Genomic DNA, 25,236 nt, shown 5'->3' with positions numbered 1-25,236 from the left:
GGGGACCTAGGACAGAACCCTGAGGGACCCTGACAAGTAGGATGAAAGGGGTGTGGTGGAGCCGGAGGCAGAGACTGAGAAGGAGTGGTTGGTGAGGTAAGAGGTGAACCAGGCCAGTACAGTGCTGGAGAAGTCAGTAGTCTGAAGGGTGCAGAGGAGGAGAGGATGATCCACGTGTCAAAGGCAGCAGAGAGATCCACAAGAATAAGTGATGAGAAGTGACCCTTGGCCTTGGAGGAGAGCAGGTCATTGGGGACTTTAACCACAGCAGTTTTGGTGGAGTGGGCGAAAGCCGGACTGTCAGACAATTGAGAATGGAATTGTCAAAGGGGTAGCTAATGAGACGGCTGTATATAAGCCACTCAAGTAGTCTAGAGGAGGAGAACGGCAGAGGAGAGATAGGGTGTTAGCTAAAAGGAAGGGTAAGGATGGGTTTTTAAAGAATAGGTGAGACCAGAGCATGTTTGAACGGTGTGTGTGTGTGTGTGGGGGGGGGGGGGGGGTGTTTGATAACTGGCAACAGATAACTGTCACATTGAGGTGAATGGGGTAGAAGGAACGTCCAATATTTAAGAGACTGTGTCTCCAAATCTATACTGCCTCTCTCCACAAACAGCAATGTGCATATGAAACACATGGCTCCATTGCACCGGTCATCGCCCCCACATTCCACTCCGAATCAGGCCCTTCATTTGCAGTTAATATGGTAATCTTATAATATTTCTGCACAATCTCACACAGACACCAAATCCCCAGTATATAATCCTGATAGGCAGAATCCTCGCTGTGCCGCTGTTACCTGTGTGACTGAGATGCTGAGCGGGTGAGTCAGACAACGCTGCAGCTGTCATTCTCTGTACATATTTCTGCTGCTTAAATGAAGAGATGACGTCAGGTTATGCGGAGGAGAGATTCCATCAAACCTGAATATATCTCATATTCGTATCTCCTAATGCGATCTATTGCTGGGTAGCCCCTTTATTCGTCTTGTGTTATTAATATATACTAGTATTCTGGACCCATCACTTGCCGACCTGATGCATGTTGACGATATTCGTTGTGCATAGGAGTTTTGACCCCGGTCCCCCCATGTTCCCATCGTACAACTTCACCTTCTTTTGTCTCCCCCCCCCCCCCCCCCTCTCTCTTCCCCTCTGTTATCATATTTCTCTTTACTTTCTTCTCCAACCTAATGTTTCTGTTTCTCCCACCTTGTCAGTACCCCTTTTCCCAGAGTGTCTCTCTCTCCCTCTCATCTTTCTGCCCCGCCTCTCTTCCCCAACATTTCCTGTTATTACCCCTCTTTTACCTTCTCTCTCTCTCTCTGGCTCCTCCTAATTTTCCCCTCTTCTCTTTTTTTCACTTCCTCCCCCTCCCTTTTTATCTCTCACCTCTTTTTTGTATATAGCTCCAACTCTTTTATCTCTTAATTTTACCCTCTGCCCCCTTTTTTCTCTTGCCTTTTTTTGCCCCCCCAACATCTCTTTTATACTGATGCTCGCACCTTACGCTCCTCCACCGTCTTGAGTTAGCGCCTCTCTCTCATGTAATGTGTATTGTCTATTGGAAGTAGCCTAATCCCTGTGTCACATGTAAAGTAACCTGACTACCCACATACAGTGCATGAGACCAAATAGTTTTTATCCTATGAAAGAACATGAAAGGGACTTTGGGAGTGTGGGCGGGTCTATGTGATGTTATGATGTCACAGGGTAGTCACGCAATGCTCTTCTGGGAACATTTTGGATGGCCAGGATATCTTTATGGGGCCCTTGGGACCTTCTGGGCCATAGGCAGGAGTAGGGATGCCAATCCCGTGGCATTTTTTCAATCCTGGGATTCGGGATTGAAAAATGCTCAATCCCGGGATTCCCGGTATCCCGCTAATGGCATCCCTAATAATAAAAAACGCCTTGGACGCCCGCTATTTACTTACATTACCGGAGGTTGCTGATTGGGTGGCCGGTAGCCGGGAGCCAGGTATGCTGAGTGGGCAGGAGGGAGGGCTGCTGGCTGGGTTGCCGCCGGGTTGGTAGGCGGGGTGGCCGGGAGCCGGGAAGGCTGGCTGGGTGGGTGGACGGCTGAGGCGGGCTGTGCGGCTGTGCCCTGCGCAGCATGACCTCTGAACTCGTCACGCTGCGCAGGCCGCACGCCGGGTATGGGAGAAGCCGGGCAGCGTCTGAGCGATGCTCAAACGCTGCCTGGAATTAGCGCATGCGCAGTCTAATCCCAAAATCCCGGGATTGGAAACTCCAATCCCGTATTGGAAACTCCAATCCCGGTAATGAAATCCCGGCGTTTTGGGGGCCAAATCCCGGGATCCCGCCGATCCCGGGATTGGCCACCCTAGCGCCGCAGGAGCCTAGGTTGCCTTATGGAAAATCCACTTCTGCTCCTTCTGCCTTTTTCATCCACCATCTTCACTAGGTTATTGTTTGTTTTCTTTTACTCTGCTTTTTTATGCTTTTAACAGGATTGCCATTAAAACATGTCAGTATTAAACACAAAGGGGGGAATTTACTAAAGGAAACTTGTAAAAAATAGATGTATTTGTATCCAGAAATACACTTGTTTTTGACATTTACTATCCTGAAAATACGGCAATTCGTATTGGTATTGATAGCACATCAATATGAATACGAATTGCCGTATTTTCGGGATAGTAAATGTCAAAAATAAGTGTATTTCTGGATACAAATACACCTATTTTTTTACAAATTTCCTTTAGTAAATTCCCCCCATGTCACTGATGTACGGCTGGTAAACGATATAGTGCATACATACTGATTGATATCCTTCACCATATTAGTCAGTGACGTCACCCATCCCCCTCTGTACCTGCAGTTGCTGGTCCATGGCCGCGCACATCGGTAACGATATTGAACGTACACAGGGGATGATATGCACATTATACGGTAACGATATCGATATCGCCCAGTGTGTACCTAGCTTAAGTAATAGTGTTTAATTCTTTCTTACTGATTCTAATTCCGTGTGGATCATTCTATAGAGAATTTGCGAATCGCGTGATAATTGAGCGACTGCCCATGGGCACCGTATACATTGCTCATGTGTGAGAGAATATAGCAGCAGGAAATCCGTACAGGTGGAGCCGCTCTCATCTCAGCGGGTCCTGGCGCACTGATCGCCAGCCCCTGCCGGCAAATGTGGCATGCGTACGTCTTAGACGCTCACGTGCCCCATTATCGGCAATGGATGCGCGGGTGTGGGAGACGGTCGCGCGACGCCGTTCGGGGGTGCGCCAGCCACCAGATACAGTGGCCGGCACGCACTAGCGAAAACAAAGAGAGCGGCTCCAGCTGTATTGATCATAAACACAATGTGGCCGGAGCTTGACTGACAGGAAGTTGGCATTTTGGGTGTGTCTGAAAACCTGCGGGCGTGCCCTTGCACACACGTAGAGATAAGCTGGCAGTAGCCGGGCACAGCAGCTTGCCACCTGAGCTGGCATGATACTAATGGTAATTTATGATCTGTAAAGCAAACTTGCTATTATAAGTCTATAATCCTGACATCCCAGAAATGCTCCACAGTGGGAATGGTGGATGTTACCTGGAGATAGATTTGGAGAAAAGCCGTAATTACCGCCCAGGTATCTTATCCGTACCCCTGTCATTTATATGTATATAATATTGCAGGTCTGGCCTCTGATTATAGAGCTGATCGTTTCTCTTTCCACAAACACATTCTGACCCGCAAGCTGGAAAACAGTCATTATAAACCATTATTTACTCCACACACCTGGCACAGCTCAGTTCTGTTATCCAGGTAACTGAAGCCCATCTATACGGCATTCACATGAGATAAACAGGTTGTCAGCTAGATGCTGTTAAACAAATGCAAAAACCCCAACAACCTCCCTCACATAAGAAAACACAGCAATTGTTCCTCTAACGGGACTATAGCGGGAAGAGAGCTAGTGACGTCACTGGGCTCTGGCCTGAGGGACCCCTGACAGATGGGGGCCTGGGGTACATTATCCCATGTGTACCCCTTAATCTGGCTATGTGCCCAAGTCTCTATGGCCCTTATTCTGGGTCACTCGCAAAGGCAAATTCCTTCTCAAATAGACAAAACCATGTGCACTGCAGGTGGGGCAGATGTAACTCTAATAAGAGAATTAGATTTGGGTGGGGTTTCACTTCAAAGTGAGATCTATATTGCAGTGTAAAAATAAATAATTTTCCCTGCACAGGAACAAAATAGCTCACCCAAATGTAACTCTCTCTGCACATGTTACATCTGCCCCCCTGCAGTGCACATGGCTTTGTCCATTTGAGAAGGAATTTGCCTTTGCGAGTGAACCAGAATAAGGGCCGGCTGGTCTCACCGTGTGGTAACTGGCCACAGCCCTTAGCTGCGGACCCCTACCTCTTGGAGGGGCTCTGCAAAAGCTGGCAAGCCTGGAACGAGTGTATGGAGTTTGTAAGAAAATCCCCTAATCCAGTAGACATGTTATTAAGATCCAAGTGCTGGCTCAGGACATCGCCTGGCAGGTGCCTCTGTGAGTATCACCTGCGATCACAAAATGCTTACATTATGTAATAACCATTACAGATCAGCAGCGATGGAAAGTGCTGATGATATACAGAATCCTACAGAGGGTGAGGGCTATACATAGATCTCATTGTAAGGATTTATCCGCACCTGGCCAACCCGGCCTTCTATAAATAAATATAGTGTTTTCAGAATTGTCCAGCGCTCTGGACGTCAAAGGGAAACCGCGATTGCTGTCGCACGTAATCACCATAATACATTATGCAATGAGATATAGAACAAAAGGTAGCGTTTTATTCTATTATAATGCGGTGTAGGGAACCCGGCACCGCGCCTCATCTCAACTCCGCTCAATGGCACTTCAAATACGGTTATCTTTATACACACACAAGTAGGGCTGCGGCCTTTCAGTAACACCAGGGCTGGACAACTCGCTGGATGAAACATTGTGTTTGACAACATGTGATGCACAGCAAAATGAATTATGAAGCATATATGACAGTGTCCTACGATGGCACTGTAGGGCCAGATGTACTAAGCTTCAAAAGGGATAAAGGGGAGAGTGATAAACAGCCAGCCAATCAGCTCCTACCTTCCAATTTTCAAACCCAGCCTGTGACATGGCAGGTAGGAGCTGATTGGCAGAAGGTAGTGAGTGCGGGAGGCAGATTCCAGCAGAAAATGGTGTCCGGTTTTCCATACTGTACTGCGATGCTTAGGGTGGGCACTGCAGATAGTATAGCCGGCCATACTGTACGGTGATGTCTAGGGTGCGCACTGCAGATAGTATAGCCGGCCATACTGTGTGGCGATGTCTAGGGTGGGCACTGCAGATAGTATAGCCGGCCATACTGTACGGCGATGCCTAGGGTGGGCACTGCAGATAGTATAGCCGGCCATACTGTACGGTGATGTCTAGGGTGCATACTGCAGATAGTATAGCCGGCCATACTGTGTGGCGATGTCTAGGGTGGGCACTGCAGATAGTATAGCCGGCCATACTGTACGGCGATGCCTAGGGTGGGCACTGCAGATAGTATAGCCGGCCATACTGTACGGCGATGTCTAGGGTGCGCACTGCAGATAGTATAGCCGGCCATACTGTGTGGCGATGTCTAGGGTGGGCACTGCAGATAGTATAGCCGGCCATACTGTACGGCGATGCCTAGGGTGGGCACTGCAGATAGTATAGCCGGCCATACTGTACGGTGATGTCTAGGGTGCGCACTGCAGATAGTATAGCCGGCCATACTGTACGGTGATGTCTAGGGTGGGCACTGCAGATAGTATAGCCGGCCATACTGTACGGCGATGTCTAGGGTGGGCACTGCAGATAGTATAGCCGGCCATACTGTACGGTGATGTCTAGGGTGCGCACTGCAGATGGTATAGCCGGCCATACTGTACGGTGATGTCTAGGGTGGGCACTGCAGATAGTATAGCCGGCCATACTGTACAGCAATGTCTAGGGTGGGCACTGCAGATAGTATAGCCGGCCATACTGTACGGCGATGTCTAGGGTGGGCACTGCAGATAGTATAGCCGGCCATACTGTACGGCGATGTCTAGGGTGGGCACTGCAGATAGTATAGCCGGCCATACTGTACGGCGATGTCTAGGGTGGGCACTGCAGATAGTATATCCGCTCATACTGTACGGCGATGCCTAGGGTGGGCACTGCAGATAGTATAGCCGGCCATACTGTACGGCGATGTCTAGGGTGGGCACTGCAGATAGTATAGCCGGCCATACTGTACGGCGATGCCTAGGGTGGGCACTGCAGATAGTATAGCCGGCCATACTGTACGGGGATGTCTAGGGTGGGCACTGCAGATAGTATATCCGGCCATACTGTACGGCGATGTGTAGGGTGGGCACTGCAGATAGTATAGCCGGCCATACTGTATGGTGATGCTTAGGGTGGGCACTGCAGATAGTATAGCCGGCCATACTGTACGGCGATGTCTAGGGTGGGCACTGCAGATAGTATAGCCAGCCATACTGTGCAGCGATGTCTAGGGTGGGCACTGCAGATAGTATAGCCGGCCATACTGTACGGCGATGTCTAGGGTGGGCACTGCAGATAGTATAGCCGGCCATACTGTACGGTGATGTCTAGGGTGCGCACTGCAGATGGTATAGCCGGCCATACTGTACGGTGATGTCTAGGGTGGGCACTGCAGATAGTATAGCCGGCCATACTGTACAGCAATGTCTAGGGTGGGCACTGCAGATAGTATAGCCGGCCATACTGTACGGCGATGTCTAGGGTGGGCACTGCAGATAGTATAGCCGGCCATACTGTACGGCGATGTCTAGGGTGGGCACTGCAGATAGTATAGCCGGCCATACTGTACGGCGATGTCTAGGGTGGTCACTGCAGATAGTATATCCGCTCATACTGTACGGCGATGCCTAGGGTGGGCACTGCAGATAGTATAGCCGGCCATACTGTACGGCGATGTCTAGGGTGGGCACTGCAGATAGTATAGCCGGCCATACTGTACGGCGATGCCTAGGGTGGGCACTGCAGATAGTATAGCCGGCCATACTGTACGGGGATGTCTAGGGTGGGCACTGCAGATAGTATATCCGGCCATACTGTACGGCGATGTGTAGGGTGGGCACTGCAGATAGTATAGCCGGCCATACTGTATGGTGATGCTTAGGGTGGGCACTGCAGATAGTATAGCCGGCCATACTGTACGGCGATGTCTAGGGTGGGCACTGCAGATAGTATAGCCAGCCATACTGTGCAGCGATGTCTAGGGTGGGCACTGCAGATAGTATAGCCGTTCATACTGTACGCCGATGCCTAGGGTGGGCAATGCAGATAGTATAGCTGGCCATACTGTACGGCGATGTCTAGGGTGGGCACTGCAGATAGTATATCCGGCCATACTGTACGGCGATGCCTAGGGTGGGCACTGCAGATAGTATAGCCGGCCATACTGTACGGCGATGTCTAGGGTGGGCACTGCAGATAGTATAGCCGGCCATAATGTATGGCGATGCCTAGGGTGGGCACTGCAGATAGTATAGCCGGCCATACTGTACGGCGATGTCTAGGGTGGGCACTGCAGATAGTATAGCTGGCCATACTGTACGGCGATGTCTAGGGTGGGCACTGCAGATAGTATAGCCGGCCATACTTAATGGCGATGTCTAGGGTGGGCACTGCAGATGGTATATCCGGCCATACTGTACGGCGATGTCTAGGGTGGGAACTGCAGATGGTATAGCCGGCCATACTGTACGGCGATGTCTAGGGTGGGCACTGCAGATAGTAAAGCCATTCATACTGTACGGCAATGTCCTTGGTGGGCACTGCAGATAGTATAGCCGGCCATACTGTATGGCGATGTCTAGGGTGGGCACTGCAGATAGTATAGCCGGCCATACTGTACGGCGATGTCTAGGGTGGGCACTGCAGATGGTATATCCGGCCATACTGTACGGCGATGTCTAGGGTGGGCACTGCAGATGGTATATCCGGCCATACTGTACGGCGATGTCTAGGGTGGGCACTGCAGATGGTATAGCCGGCCATACTGTACGGCGATGTCTAGGGTGGGCACTGCAGATAGTATAGCCGGCCATACTGTACGCGATGCCTAGGGTGGGCACTGCAGATGGTATAGCCGGCCATACTGTACGGTGATGTCTAGGGTGGGCACTGCAGATGGTATAGCCGGCCATACTGTACGGCGATGTCTAGGGTGGGCACTGCAGATAGTATAGCCATTCATACTGTACGGCGATGTCTAGGGTGGGCACTGCAGATAGTATAGCCGGCCATACTGTACGGCGATGTCTAGGGTGGGCACTGCAGATAGTATAGCCGGCCATACTGTACGGCGATGCCTAGGGTGGGTACTGCAGTTAGTATAGCCGGCCATACTCTACGGCGATGCCTAGGGTGGGCACTGCAGATAGTATAGCCGTTCATACTGTACGGCGATGTCTAGGGTGGGCACTGCAGATAGTATAGCCGGCCATACTGTACGGCAATGTCTAGGGTGGGCACTGCAGATAGTATAGCCGGCCATACTGTACGGCGATGCCTAGGGTGGGCACTGCAGATAGTATAGCCGGCTACACTGTACGGGCGATGTCTAGGGTGGGCACTGCAGATAGTATAGCCGGCCATACTGTACGGCGATGCCTAGGGTGGGCACTGCAGATAGTATACCCGGCTACACTGTACGGGCGATGTCTAGGGTGGGCACTGCAGATAGTATAGCCGGCCATACTGTACGGCGATGCCTAGAGTGGGCACTGCAGATAGTATACCCGGCTACACTGTACGGGCGATGCCTAGGGTGGGCACTGCAGATAGTATAGCCATTCATACTGTACGGCGATGTCTAGGGTGGGTACTGCAGATAGTATAGCCGGCCATACTGTACGGCGATGCCTAGGGTGGGTACTGCAGTTAGTATAGCCGGCCATACTCTACAGCGATGCCTAGGGTGGGCACTGCAGATAGTATACCCGGCTACACTGTACGGGCGATGTCTAGGGTGGGCACTGCAGATAGTATAGCCGGCTGTACTGTACGGCGATGCCTAGGGTGGGCACTGCAGATAGTATACCCAGCTACACTGTACGGGCGATGTCTAGGGTGGGCACTGCAGATAGTATAGCCGGCCATACTGTACGGCAATGCCTAGGGTGGGCACTGCAGATAGTATAGCCGGCCATACTGTACGGCGATGCCTAGGGTGGGCACTGCAGATAGTATACCCGGCTACACTGTACGGGCGATGTCTAGGGTGGGTACTGCAGTTAGTATAGCCGGCCATACTGTACGGCGATGCCTAGGGTGGGCACTGCAGATAGTATACCCGGCTACACTGTACGGGCGATGTCTAGGGTGGGTACTGCAGTTAGTATAGCCGGCCATACTGTACGGCGATGCCTAGGGTGGGCACTGCAGATAGTATAGCCGGCCATACTGTACGGCGATGCCTAGGGTGGGCACTGCAGATAGTATAGCCGGCCATACTGTACGGCGATGCCTAGGGTGGGCACTGCAGATAGTATAGCCGGCCATACTGTACGGCGATGCCTAGGGTGGGCACTGCAGAAAGTATACCCGGCTACACTGTACGGCGATGCCTAGGGTGGGCACTGCAGATAGTATAGCCGGCCATACTGTACGGCGATGTCTAGGGTGGGCACTGCAGATAGTATAGCCGGTCATACTGTACGGCGATGCCTAGGTTGGGCACTGCAGATAGTATACCCGGCTACACTGTACGGCGATGCCTAGGGTGGGCACTGCAGATAGTATAGCCGGCCATACTGTACGGCGATGTCTAGGGTGGGCACTGCATTTAGTATAGCCGGCCATACTGTACGGCGATGCCTAGGGTGGGCACTGCAGATAGTATACCCGGCTACACTGTACGGCGATGCCTAGGGTGGGCACTGCAGATAGTATAGCCGGCCATACTGTACGGCGATGTCTAGGGTGGGCACTGCAGATAGTATAGCCGGTCATACTGTACGGCGATGTCTAGGGTGGGCACTGCAGATAGTATACCCGGCCATACTGTATGGCGATGCCTAGGGTGGGTACTGCAGTTAGTACAGCCGGCCATACTGTACGGCGATGTCTAGGGTGGGCACTGCAGATAGTATACCCGGCCATACTGTATGGCGATGCCTAGGGTGGGTACTGCAGATAGTACAGCCGGCCATACTGTACGGCGATGTCTAGGGTGGGCACTGCAGATAGTATAGCTGGCCATACTGTACGGCGATGCCTAGGGTGGGCACTGCAGATAGTATACCCGGCTACACTGTACGGCGATGCCTAGGGTGGGCACTGCAGATAGTATAGCCAGCCATACTGTACGGCGATGTCTAGGGTGGGCACTGCAGATAGTATAGCCGGTCATACTGTACGGCGATGCCTAGGGTGGGCACTGCAGATAGTATACCCGGCCATACTGTACGGCGATGCCTAGGTTGGGCACTGCAGATAGTATACCCGGCTACACTGTACGGCGATGCCTAGGGTGGGCACTGCAGATAGTATAGCCGGCCATACTGTACGGCGATGTCTAGGGTGGGCACTGCAGATAGTATACCCGGCCATACTGTACGGCGATGTCTAGGGTGGGCACTGCAGATAGTATACCCGGCTACACTGTACGGCGATGTCTAGGGTGGGCACTGCAGATAGTATAGCCGGCTACACTGTACGGCGATGTCTAGGGTGGGCACTGCAGATAGTATACCCGGCTACACTGTACGGCGATGCCTAGGGTGGGCACTGCAGATAGTATAGCCGGCCATACTGTACGGCGATGTCTAGGGTGGGCACTGCAGATAGTATAGCCGGCTACACTGTACGGCGATGTCTAGGGTGGGCACTGCAGATAGTATACCCGGCTACACTGTACGGCGATGCCTAGGGTGGGCACTGCAGATGGTATAGCCGGCCATACTGTACGGCGATGCCTAGGGTGGGCACTGCAGATAGTATAGCTGGCCATACTGTACGGCGATGTCTAGGGTGAGCACTGCAGATAGTATATCCGGCCATACTGTACGGCGATGCCTAGGGTGGGCACTGCAGATAGTATAGCCGGCTACACTGTACGGCGATGTCTAGGGTGGGCACTGCAGATAGTATACCCGGCTACACTGTACGGCGATGCCTAGGGTGGGCACTGCAGATAGTATAGCCGGCCATACTGTACGGCGATGCCTAGGGTGGGCACTGCAGATAGTATAGCTGGCCATACTGTACGGCGATGCCTAGGGTGGGCACTGCAGATAGTATAGCCGGCCATACTGTACGGCGATGCCTAGGGTGGGCAGTCACAATACTACAATAATGGAACATTTACAGGACATAATTATAAATCTAATGATACGTCTAAAAAATGACAAGTGATGTTGCTCGTAGCAACCAATGTGGTTCTGTATTCATTTCTCTATTGCATCCCAGGAAATGATAGACAGAATCTGATTGTTTACTATAGGCTACATCATTTTTCGGAGCTTAAGTAAATTTACCCCTAAATCTGAGATTGCCCTTACAAATGTGGGAGATATCCAGCCTAAGTCAGTAATGATTTCCCAATATTTCCCAATTCATGGAAAGAACGCGTTACTTCTCCCGTGTTACTTCTCCCGTGTTACTTCTCCCGTGTTACTACTCCCGTGTTACTACTCCCACGTTACTTCTCCCGTGTTACTTCTCCCGTGTTACTTCTCCCGTGTTACTACTCCCGTGTTACTACTCCCGCGTTACTTCTCCCGTGTTACTACTCCCGTGTTACTACTCCCGCGTCACTTCTCCCGCGTTACTTCTCCCGCGTTACAGTACTTCTCCTGCGTTACTTCTCCCGCGTTACTTCTCCCGTGTTACTACTCCCGCGTTACTTCTCCCGTGTTACTTCTCCCGTGTTACTACTCCCGCGTTACTTCTCCCGTGTTACTTCTCCCGTGTTACTTCTCCCGCGTTACTTCTCCCGCGTTACTTCTCCCGCGTTACTTCTCCCGTGTTACTACTCCCGCGTTACTTCTCCCGTGTTACTTCTCCCGCGTTACTTCTCCCGCATTACTTCTCCCGTGTTACTTCTCCCGTGTTACTACTCCCGCGTTACTTCTCTCGCGTTACTTCTCCCGCGTTACTTCTCCCGTGTTACTACTCCCGCGTTACTTTTCCCGTGTTACTTCTCCCGTGTTACTACTCCCGTGTTACTACTCCCGCGTCACTTCTCCTGCGTTACTTCTCCCGCGTTACAGTACTTCTCCTGCGTTACTTCTCCCGCGTTACTTCTCCCGCGTTACTTCTCCCGCGTTACTTCTCCCGTGTTACTACTCCCGTGTTACTACTCCCGCGTTACTACTCCCGCGTCACTTCTCCCGCGTTACTTCTCCCGCGTTACTACTCCCGCGTCACTTCTCCCGCGTTATTTCTCCTGCGTCACTTCTCCCGCGTTACTACTCCCGCGTCACTTCTCCCGCGTTATTTCTCCCGCGTTACTTCTCCCGCGTTACTTCTCCCGCGTTACTACTCCCGCGTTACTTCTCCCGCGTTACTACTCCCGCGTTACTACTCCCGCGTTACTTCTCCCGCGTTACTTCTCCCGCGTTACTTTTCCTGCGTTACTGTTCCTGCGTTACTTCTCCTGCTTCAATTCTCCTGCGTTACTTCTCCCGCGTTACTTCTCCCGCGTTACTTCTCCCGCGTTACTTTTCCTGCGTTACTGTTCCTGCGTTACTTCTCCTGCGTTACTGTTCCTGCGTTACTTCTCCTACGTTACTTCTCCTGCTTCACTTCTCCTGCGTTACTTCTCCTGCGTTACTGTTCCTGCGTTACTTCTCCTGCGTTACTTCTCCTACGTTACTTCTCCTGCTTCACTTCTCCTACGTTACTTTTCCTGCTTCACTTCTCCTGCGTTACTTCTCCTATGTTACTTCTCCTGCTTCACTTCTCCCGCGTTACTCCTCCCGCGTTACTTCTCATGCTTTACTTCTCCCGCGTTACTGTTCCTGTGTTACTTCTCCTGCGTTACTGTTCCTGCGTTACTTCTCCCGCTTTACTTCTCCCGCGTTACTTCTCCTGCTTCACTTCTCCTACGTTACTTCTCCTGCTTCACTTCTCCTACGTTACTTCTCCTGCTTTACTTCTCCTGCGTTACTTCTCCTGCTTCACTTCTCCCGCGTTACTTCTCCCGCGCTACTTCTCATGCTTTACTTCTCCCGCGTTACTGTTCCTGTGTTACTTCTCCTGCGTTACTGTTTATGCGTTACTTCTCCTACGTTACTTCTCCTATGTTACTTCTCCTGCTTCACTTCTCCTGCGTTACTTCTCCTACGTTACTTCTCCTGCTTCACTTCTCATGCTTTACTTCTCCCGCGTTACTGTTCCTGTGTTACTTCTCATGCTTTACTTCTCCCGCGTTACTTCTCCCGCTTTACTTCTCCCGCGTTACTTCTCCCGCGTTACTACTTCCGCGTTACTTCTCCCGCGTTACTTCTCCCGCGTTAATTCTCCTGCGTTACTTCTCCCGCGTTACTTCTCCCGCGTTACTTCTCCTGCGTTAATTCTTCTGCGTTACTTCTCCCGCGTTAATTCTCCTGCGTTACTTCTCCTGCGTTACTTCTCCCACGTTAATTCTCCTGCGTTACTTCTCCCGCGTTACTTCTCCCGCGTTACTTTCCCTGCGTTACTTCTCCTGCTTTACTTCTCCCGCGTTACTTCTCCTGCGTTACTTCTCCCGCGTTACTTCTCCTGCTTCACTTCTCATGCTTTACTTCTCCCGCGTTACTGTTCCTGTGTTACTTCTCATGCTTTACTTCTCCCGCGTTACTTCTCCCGCTTTACTTCTCCCGCGTTACTTCTCCCGCGTTACTACTTCCGCGTTACTTTTACCGCGTTACTTCTCCCGCGTTAATTCTCCTGCGTTAATTCTCCTGCGTTACTTCTCCCGCGTTACTTCTCCCGCGTTACTTCTCCCGCGTTAATTCTCCTGCGTTACTTCTCCTGCGTTACTTCTCCCGCGTTAATTCTCCCGCGTTAATTCTCCTGCGTTACTTCTCCCGCGTTACTTCTCCCGCGTTACTTTCCCTGCGTTACTTCTCCTGCTTTACTTCTCCCGCGTTACTTCTTCTGCGTTACTTCTCCCGCGTTACTTCTCCTGCTTTCAAATGCGGGAACAGTTCCAGTCCGTCTGTAAACACCTTCAGTATATTTATAGGTGCGTATCATTCTGACTGACATTTCTTTTTACAGACGCCCTCTGGAGCCGATTCACACATTTCAGGCTTCAGAAACAGCTTCTGCTCGCTCCAAAAATACTCGGATTTTATAGTAGTGAACACTTAGGGGATCTATCACCAAAGATGTATAAGAGCTCCGGCTTCTAACTCTACTAATAATACTGGGGTCACCGGTCCCTGGAAATGAGAGTTAATGCTGGGGTCACTGGTCCCTGAAAATGAGAGCGTTAATACTGGGGTCACTGGTCCCTGGAAATGAGAGCGTTAATACTGGGGTCATCGGTCCCTGGAAATGAGAGCGTTATTGCTGGGGTCACCGGTCCCTGGATATGAGAGCGTTAATGCTGGGGTCACCGGTCCCTGGATATGAGAGCGTTAATGCTGGGGTCACCGGTCCCTGGAAATGAGAGCGTTAATGCTGCGGTCACCGGTCCCTGGAAATGAGAGCGTTAATGCTGCGGTCACCGGTCCCTGGAAATGAGAGCGTTAATACTGGGGTCACCGGTCCCTGGAAATGAGAGCGTTAATACTGGGGTCACCGGTCCCTGGAAATGAGAGCGTTAATACTGGGGTCACCGGTGCCTGGAAATGAGAGCGTTATTGCTGCGGTCACCGGTCCCTGGATATGAGAGCGTTATTGCTGGGGACACCGGTCCCTGGAAATGAGAGCGTTATTGCTGGGGACACCGGTCCCTGGAAATGAGAGCGTTAATACTGGGGTCACCGGTCCCTGGAAATGAGAGCGTTAATACTGGGGTCACCGGTCCCTGGAAGTGAGAGCGTTAATACTGCGGTCACTGGTCCCTGGAAATGAGAGCGTTAATACTGGGGTCACCGGTCCCTGGAAATGAGAGAGTTAATGCTGGGGTCACCGGTCCCTGGATATGAGAGCGTTATTGCTGCGGTCACCGGTCCCTGGAAATGAGAGCGTTAATGCTGCGGTCACCGGTCCCTGGAAATGAGAGCGTTAATACTGGGGTCACCGGTCCCTGGAAATGAGAGCGTTAATACTGGGGTCACCGGTGCCTGGAAATGAGAGCGTTATTGCTGGGGTCACCGGTCCCTGGATATGAGAGCGTTATTGCTGGGGACACCGGTCCCTGGAAATGAGAGCGTTATTGCTGGGGACACCGGTCCCTGGAAATGAGAGCGTTAATACTGGGGTCACCGGTCCCTGGAAATGAGAGCGTTAATACTGGGGTCACCGGTCCCTGGAAGTGTGAGCGTTAATACTGCGGTCACCGGTCCCTGGAAATGAGAGCGTTAATACTGGGGTCACCGGTCCCTGGAAATGAGAGCGTTAATACTGGGGTCACCGGTCCCTGGAAATGAGAGCGTTAATACTGGGGTCACCGGTCCCTGGAAATGAGAGCGTTAATGCTGCGGTCACCGGTCCCTGGAAATGAGAGCGTTAATACTGGGGTCACCGGTCCCTGGAAATGAGAGCGTTAATGCTGCGGTCACCGGTCCCAGGAAATGAGAGCGTTAATGCTGCGGTCACCGGTCCCTGGATATGAGAGCGTTAATACTGGGGTCACCGGTCCCTGGAAATGAGAGCGTTAATGCTGCGGTCACCGGTCCCTGGGAATGATAGCGTTAATACTTACTTCTCATTTTCTGATCCCTTAGGGGTAAATTGACTAAAATGGGGTTGTAATGAAGATGGGATGTTGCCCATAGCAACCAATTAGATTCTACTTCTTATTTATTTAGCACTTCTAGAAGATAATAGATAAAATTGCATTGGTTGCTATGGGCGACATCCCATCTTCAATAGAACTCCCATGTTAGTAAATGTACCCGTTAGAACATAGATAACGATAGCAAGACACAAGGGAGGAACATGGATTTGCCAAGCCCCATAACAAAATTTAAGGTAGGGTGCAGTGACTATGGTCCACCAATCCGGAGCCCCTCACTCAGGTCTTCCAAGCTGCTAAAGATCAGTAGGACCTGGCTCCACTTCCCATACACTCAGGCACCCAGGAGAAGCCTCCGGAGATGGACATTGGATGGATCACCATTGACAGTCTCCATTGGTGCATTGATGACAGGAAACCATGAATGGGTATCTCGGTATTGGATCATGAAAATGCTGTGGACCAATCGGAAATGGGGGCCTGGCTAAGCAACACTTCTCTGCCAATGATGAGATAGATGATACCTCTGCCACTGATCATTGGTCCTAAGTCATCTATGGGTCCTAACCGACATGGAAGTGTGTGTCGACTTATTGTCTAGGTTGACCTATTGGATGTCGAGCAATTGTCAATGTTGACCTTTTGATGTTGACCTATTGTATTGTCTGTCTCCCTACTCAGTGTCGTCTTTGAGCCATTCGTATACCAGTTATAGTATATGAGTCGGCAACAGCGGTTCTCTAATTACGGTTAAACCCCTGTACACGTCCCAGCATCCCTTGCACACGCGACCGGCTTTAGACCGATGTATTATATTCCATTCCCAGAATCCTGCTAGACGATGTTTTCCATGATGTCGTCCTTTACAATCCTAATTCCGCCCTCAGTTCTATTTGCTCTGACAGTAATTACATCCAAACAATGAAGTGAGTATTAATAGAAAAGTAGCATAATACTAATTGGAGAAATAACAATTTAACAATAAAGCACAAAACTCAGGATTTGCTAGAAAGACGCTTTGAGAATTTGTCAGGAACAGTAACTAATGTTAGACAGGTTTATCGCCCTTTGTTATGTACATTTATCATACAGAGAACTGTTATCCATTACAAAGCAGGAACAGATGAGGGTCCCTCTCCCACACACATGTAGACAGTGTGATAGCCAATCAGAAATGGGAAAACAAGGTGGACGGATAGATGACGTTTCATATAGAGATGTATTCAGAGGGATCTGATGTGTACAGTAGTTAATGAAGCATAAACATACACTTGTTGAAAACTTGTTTCAGGGAGATTATAGTTGGTAATAGAATTTTGCATGGCATCCATTGAGGGGGCGTGTCATGATCCACCCAAAGGGCGTGTCTAGTTCCATATATGGAGAGATTGTGAAAAGAGATTGTGAACGTGGCACCTAGAAGCGTGGGTGAGTACTACTGCATCTGAAAGGAATCTAGTAACATTACTTACTGTATATCCAAATGTAGATGAGCCCGAAAGCAGTTAGTAAGAGATACTGAACTTGGTAAAGTGCTGGGAAATGGTGCTGATGATTCAATGTAAATGTATCTATCTCTAATTTCTTTTTCCCCAAAAAATGTAACAGTGTAATGTGGGCTAGGTGACATGAGGGAGATTGCTAGACTAATGAGGGAGAGAGGGAGATTGCTGCTATGTCAGGGAGTTTCCTGCAGAATGCAGGAGGGGAGGTAACTATGATGTAACAGTGTAATGTGGGCTAGGTGACATGAGGGAGATTGCTAGACTAATGAGGGAGAGAGGGAGATTGCTGCTATGTCAGGCAGTCTCCTGCAGAATGCAGGAGTGGAGGTAACTATGATGTAACAGTGTAATGTGGGTTAGGTGACATGAGGGAGATTGTTAGACTAATGAGGGAGAGAGGGAGATTGCTGCTATGTCAGAGAGTCTCCTGCAGAATGCAGGAGGGGAGGTAACTATGATGTAACAGTGTAATGTGGGCTAGGTGACATGAGGGAGATTGCTAGACTAATGAGGGAGATTGCTGCTATGTCAGGGAGTCTCCTGCAGAATGCAGGAGGGGAGGTAACTATGATGTAACAGTGTAATGTGGGCTAGGTGACATGAGGTAGATTGCTAGACTAATGAGGGAGAGAGGGAGATTGCTGCTATGTCAGGGAGTCTCCTGCAGAATGCAGGAGGAGAGGTAACTATGATGTAACAGTGTAATGTGAGCTAGGTGACATGAGGGAGATTGCTAGACTAATGAGGGAGAGGGGGAGATTGCTGCTATATCAGGGAGTCTCCTGCAGAATGCAGGAGGGGAGGTAACTATGGTGCAACAGTGTAATGTGGGCTAGGTGACATGAGGGAGATTGCTATACTAATGAGGGAGAGAGGGAGATTGCTGCTATGTCAGGGTTTCTCCTGCAGAATGCAGGAGGAGAGGTAACTATGATGTAACAGTGTAATGTGGGCTAGGTGACATAAGGGAGATTGCTAGACTAATGAGGGAGAGAGGGAGATTGCTGCTATGTCAGGGCATCTCCTGCAGAATGCAGGAGGGTAGGCAGCTATGCCAATAATACAATGCTGATGTGACAATAACTCTCCCAGGCCTCTGACTTATGACGTCAGTACTCTCGCTGCCCGCTCTATACACCGGATTGTTATCACTATGGGCCTTATTTTGGTTCATTCTTTCTGACAAAATCCTTTTTAGATGGGCAAAACCATGTGCACTGCAGGTGGGGCAGATGTAACATGTGCAGAGAGAATTAGATTTGGGTGGGGTTTTACTTCAAAGTGAGATCTATATTGCAGTGTAAAAATAAAGCAGTCAGTATTTTCCCTGCACAGAAACAAAATTACTCACCCAAATCTAATTCTCTCTGCACATGTTACATCTGCCCCCCCTGCAGTGCACATGGTTTTGTCCATCTAAGAAGGATTTTGACAGAAAGAATGAACCAAAATAAGGCCCTATATAACATAACCGTATATAACAGCTTCTCCATAGAAACAGAGCTCATCTGCATTCCAAGTGCTATATTACCGCCACTGTACGCCGTTACATCGTCCTGGGTGACCTGGAATTGTCAGGGGTCAGGAATAACTTACCTTCAGATCTTACTCTATTCCAACCTTATTAACAAAGTATAAGAGCAAGGAAAGAGGGGGGCGGGGTTCAAATGTACATCATGTCAACATGGTCCGATTGCCGACATGTTTAATATGCCAACATTGACCACATTGTCTCTCAGCATGTTGATACCGATAAAATGCCGACATTCTCAGATTTTCAGTGAAATATTATGGTCTCCGGATTCAGATTTATTATTAAGCCTGGTGAAGTGATAAAGTGAAAATGTGATAATGCAGCAGCCAGTCAGTCAGTCCCTAACTGTCATTTTCAAAGCCAGTTAGGAGCTGATTGGCTGGTAATTTATCTCCATTCGCTTTATCGCTTCACCAAGCATAATAAATCTTAGTGTGGGCGGCGATCAATTCCCTCCGTTCAGCAATGATGATGCAGCTGTGTGTGATGTCATCAGATCCGGTGGTTCCGGCGGTGAGTATGCTTCTCACACAGCAGTCTAACCCTAGCGCTCTCCTCTAAAGCATAACCCTAATGTCGGCCTTCAGTAGTATGTCGGCATTACACACAATGACATTTCAGATGTTCACATTTTTTGCAGATGTCTATGTCGACATATCGGCAATGTCGATATCATAACTGCCGACATGCTGAGGTTGACATTCTGACAGTCGACATGGTGACTGCATCTTAATTAAGGGGACATCAGGGTCGGCATTATTGCACGTGTCCCATTTGTAGCACATGCTTTATACATGGTATGATCCCGTGACACATGTAATCCGCGTGCTTATGCATATATACTGGCGGCTATTTTCAGCTTTGTAAATAATCCTCTGACTTTAGATACTAGGTCTATGGTGAGTGCACTGTATACATCCCTGGATCTGAACGTCGTAGATAATGCCGCCAGTAAACGCTTCGCCTTCTGCTACAAATGCCAGGCAGCCAGGACAGTAGGTGGTTTTGCAATGGTTGAAATTATCTCCAAGGACATATGTAGCGCAGTTGAGGCTCATCGTCTGTGCGTGATATTATTGCTCGTTATTCTTACGAGAATATTATATGATCACATAACTGAGCGGCTGGTGGGCCGTATTCACATCACTTCTCACATCAGGAAAATCAGACAAAACAGTTTATTGGGTAAAAGGCGGATTCCAATAGGGATCTGTCCGTCTGCACCTTTCTGGGGAGCACGATGGGACTTGGCAGATAATGCAGTCAGACCGTGCCAAGAACATGACGCTGCTGTTTGTAACCAGAAAATATTCATTACTGGTGGTATGTTCAGTCTCACTATGTAGAGGCGCTAACGGAGACAGCTTCGGTATAACACATAGCTTCCCTTCTGGACTTGTGACTCGGTGGGACTTCTATGCTATTACTGGTGCCTGGCCTTGTGTTTTCCTCCTATGTCCCTATAGACAGGGCCGGTCTATGAATCATTATGAGCCATTAAACAATGTTAAGCCGACCCCCCACCAGGCTGCTGTGAAACTAGCCAATTGGAGAACACAGGGGGTGGGCTTATGCTGATGATCTCTGCACTGGCGATCCCTGGTTGATCGATCCAGCACATACGTATATAACATGCATGACAACATGTATGTATATATGTGTTAATGATCCCCCCTGCGCTTCATGGTCGGGGCTGCAGCTGCCGCTGATCATTAGGCAGCTGCGGAGGAGCTCTAGAATCTGAGGGGCACTACTGAGTCTATCACAAAATAAAGAATCACTCTGAGGGGGGATCCTGGTTAATCTTAGGGGGATATTCTGATTTAATTGGTCCCCCACGCGTCCGCACAGGGGGCCGATCTTTGGCATCTGCGCATGCGCAGTTATGCACATGTGTATACGCTTGGTGCAAGCGGGCACGGCGAACTACATGTTCGCCATCCCGAGATGGCGTCTCAGATCTGCAAGCGCTGGAGAAATCATTCGGTGGTAGCTGACATCGAATGTCCTCGTCCTTGGCTGCAGGCTGGGAAGCGGGAGAGAATGCTGGACTCTGATTGGTGGATAGCGCCAGCCATCCACCAATCAGCATGCTGACAGCTATTCACTGTTTGGCTGTAGGCTGGGAAGCGGGAGAGAATGCTGGACTCTGATTGGTGGATAGCTCCAGCCATCCACCAATCAGCATGATGACAGCTATTCACTGTTTGGCTGTAGGCTGGGAAGCGGGAGAGAATGCTGGACTCTGATTGGTGGATAGCGCCAGCCATCCACCAATCAGCATGCTGACAGCTATTCACTGTTTGGCTGCAGGCTGGGAAGCAGGAGAGAATGCTGGACTCTGATTGGTGGATAGCGCCAGCCATCCACCAATCAGCATGCTGACAGCTATTCACTGTTTGGCTGCAGGCTGGGAAGCAGGAGAGAATGCTGGACTCTGATTGGTGGATAGCTCCAGCCATCCACCAATCAGCATGATGACAGCTATTCACTGTTTGGCTGTAGGCTGGGAAGCGGGAGAGAATGCTGGACTCTGATTGGTGGATAGCGCCAGCCATCCACCAATCAGCATGCTGACAGCTATTCACTGTTTGGCTGCAGGCTGGGAAGCAGGAGAGAATGCTGGACTCTAATTGGTGGATAGCTCCAGCCATCCACCAATCAGCATGATGACAGCTATTCACTGTTTGGCTGTAGGCTGGGAAGCGGGAGAGAATGCTGGACTCTGATTGGTGGATAGCGCCAGCCATCCACCAATCAGCATGCTGACAGCTATTCACTGTTTGGCTGCAGGCTGGGAAGCAGGAGAGAATGCTGGACTCTGATTGGTGGATAGCTCCAGCCATCCACCAATCAGCATGATGACAGCTATTCACTGCCTGGCTGCAGGCTGAGAAGCAGGAAGAGAATGCTGGACTCTGATTGGTGGGTAGCTCCAGCCATCCACCAATCAGCATGCAGACAGCTATTCACTGTTTGGCTGCAGGCTGGGAAGCGGGAGAGAATGCTGGACTCTGATTGGTGGATAGGTCCCCCGCCATCCACCAATCAGCATGCAGACAGCTATTCACTGTTTGGCTGCAGGCTGGGAAGCAGGAGAGAATGCTGGCTGGACGCTCTGAATGGCATGATGAATTGGGGGCCCTTGGGCAGCTGCTCATTGAGCCCATACGTGAAGATGGCCCTGGGTCACCTGAGGTTCCGGAATGTCGGTATTGGCATGTGGGTGCTGGTGGCAGCAGTAAGCTGTAGTTTTGCCTAGGGCGCAGGCTGACTGCGGGGCTCACACACGCCATCATATCAGGAAAGCAAGCTGAAGCCACTGGCCACAGTACATGTCCCCGGGCTCCTACTGCTGGGTGGGGTCGGCATTGGCAGTGCTAGTGAGACGCCCAGGGTACCAGTGAATCCTTGGTGAGCACAATATTTACTTGCAGAGAAATGTGGAATCCTAGGATCTGTGTGCCAGGGAAAACATCTCTCCACACACATGGAAAAGCTAACGCCTCCACCCACATATGGAGAAATGTTGGGTTAATGAGGATGCATGAAATGCGTGGGGCCACTATACCGCCCCCTCCCCCTCTGAGTCACCTGGATCGCAGCAAGTCAGCATTTCCAGCTGTACACGTGCGGATTCCTCTCTCCTGCTAGATCTCTCTGTGCACCTGGGAAGATGCTAAGTCAGAGCGATCCCTACATACTGCCATAGGGAAACAAAGGGGTGCGTCAGCATTCTGCAGCAGCATATAATATAGCAGCATGTAAGGGTGGACAGTAACAGCTGGTGTTCTCATACAATGGACGCACCGGTATTCCCAAATCAGTAACAGTTACCTCATATGTCCTTATAATACAGACTGATTATCTTATATCCTGACTCCAGGTTACTTCACAGCCCAGAACAAGGTATACCACCAGATCATTGTGAAGTAAACATGACAATTCCTCCACTTATTGTCTTTTATCAGGGAGGTTGTTCCCAGCAGAGACAGTGAGGGACTGACAGGTTGCCCGACATGCTTTGTAGAGATGCACTGTAAGCACTGATGACGTCACACTCAGCAACAGGGTCCGTGATGTCACAGTGATGCAAATGGCCGTCATGTCAGCTTTTTGACCACTTATCATCATATTCTATCAAAACACTGACTGGAAGATGTGACAAAAACTTTCGATGTCCTTCAGGCACCATTTAGTGGCTATCGACATGCAAAAACACATCTAACCCCCCATAGAGGTGAGGAGTATCATTCTCTTTTTATTAAATAGGATAAAACACACATGGGTAGTGTGATACTCTGATACTCTGCACCCCGTAAATTACCCATCCAGCAATGTAAGACCATTGTCCTTATTTAATTGACGCATTTCGTTGCCGCAATATTCCACCACGATAATACACATGCGTTTAGGCCCCCACAAGCCCCGAGGTCCTGCAGTGTCGCACTCCTCTGTCATACTCTGCAAATATAAAAACCTGCAACTTGATAACTTCCATATAACCAGATGAAGGCACCGATAGCGCCGAAACGCGTCAGTACAGGGGAATCTTTAATACTGTATACTTTGTTTCAAGCCCAGACAGCTAAAAGGTACCAGACCTCTGTGGATTACACATGTCCTCCAGGGATCACATTGGAGATTTGGCTTATACGCCTGGTCGACATTTCTACTGGGTCTTTTGTAGGGGAAGCTATTACATCAGGAGACTCTGTTTAAGGCAAAATGGAGCCACATTTCCGGGAACGCCGGCCTCCCCCTGCCCCCTTACCACTCCCTCCATGCCGGATGCCCATTTTGCGCTTGTGTAACTGGCCTTACGCAGCCACAGATTTCCGATAACCTGGAATCTTTAAGCTGCAGGTCTCCTGCGTCCGTCTCTGAATAAGGCCCTAAGTTGAATTTATCTGCCATGCATATTTATTTATGTCTGTTGCTCTTGGATACGATAACTTTGTATCTCAGGGCAACAAAATTCATTGTCAGAAAGAACAATGCTCACTGGAAAGGGAGGTTCCTCTGTGAACTGAGGCAGATGATTTCTGGACGTGTTTATTTCCAGCAGCAGCAGCAGCAGGAGAGAGAGAGGCAGGGACTTTGTAACGCAGGGCGACAGAGCAAGATGCGTCCAGTACACAGGCGTGGGCACATGGGACAGCCAGGGAATACGCTGCTGATAGGAGCGCAGGGCAGGGAGATGCCGTTTCAGTTGTCATGGCGTCAGGACCATGTTTGGTGCATAAAGGCATAGTGTAAGACAGACCCAATATACTGACTGTCAGGAACCACATCCAGCTGTAGTTTGCTGATAGTCACACAATGTAACAAGATTAATGACCGCTTAGGACACACTAAGCACGGATTAGGGTCAGGTTGGGCTGTCCATCGATGACCAACAACCACCAATGGTTAACCACCAGTAGCCGATGATTTTGCTCTAAATGTCGGAGATCAAATGGATGGCACAGATCACATCATCGATGGTCTATCATCGAAGGGCAGAACCAGATGTTTTTCCACCATCGATAAAACAGAGCTATCAATTTTTTTTCTTCTAGGTGTTGAGACACTGAGCACAGCTCCGCCCCCTAACACCCCCAAAGCCACACCCCCACTGAACTATAAGTAGGGGCAACCATCAATGCCCCAATGAATAGTTTTACACCATCAAGGCATGGTCCATCGATGGTAACCATTGATGGCAATTCCTGCGTTGCTGTCTTATTTCCTTATTCCTGTCCCCAGGACGCAGACTCTCGGCCTGCCCCCTACATGACCTATGAAGCCCCACCCTCATCTCTGATTGGCCCATTGCCTGTGAGTAGAAGAGCGGAGGGATAACTCATTGATGACCATCCCTAGGATCAGGTGCAGCTAGGGTGACCAACTCATCCCTTTAATCCGGGACACATATTAATTACACAGGTTCTGTGGAAGTTTAAAACCAGGTGAAATACAGCCACAGAACCTGTGTAATTAATATGTGTCCCGGATTAAAGAGATGAGTTGGTCACCCTAGGTGCAGCTACCAAATGGGATGAAGACTTGGACATCGTTCCTGTAGCAAACTTACACATACCCCCCCAACGGTCCCAATTCTGGCAGGACATTCCCGATTCTGGGAAACAGGGACATGGCTCGTGGGGACCCCTGTGAGACCAAGCCCCATTTAGCAGAGGCCACCCCCTTTTTTCATCCGCTTCCAGTATCGTACTGTCCAACAATTCTGACACAAAAATCGGTATGCACACTGGGAGATGTAGTCCTGGCCGGCCGCTCCCCCACACTC

At 50.1% G+C, this 25,236-nt stretch overlaps 1 protein-coding gene across 1 annotated transcript in view; it reads right to left on the bottom strand.

Annotated features, from left to right (window-relative positions):
* Positions 1–25,236, bottom strand: part of LOC146026905 (uncharacterized) — a 55,374-nt gene that overhangs the window by 15,157 nt on the left and 14,981 nt on the right. The window contains exon 2 of the mRNA XM_083157954.1: positions 110–297. Within this exon, the coding sequence (XP_083014080.1) occupies positions 110–297 (188 nt within the window). The remainder of the gene's footprint in view (positions 1–109; positions 298–25,236) is intronic.

The sequence above is a fragment of the Crinia signifera genome, chromosome 8 (genome assembly GCF_055691185.1).
Source record: "Crinia signifera chromosome 8, ASM5569118v1, whole genome shotgun sequence".
Classification (NCBI taxonomy): Eukaryota; Metazoa; Chordata; class Amphibia; order Anura; family Myobatrachidae; genus Crinia; species Crinia signifera.
Note: the sequence above shows the minus strand (reverse complement) of the source record. Positions and strands in the feature narration are given on the sequence as shown.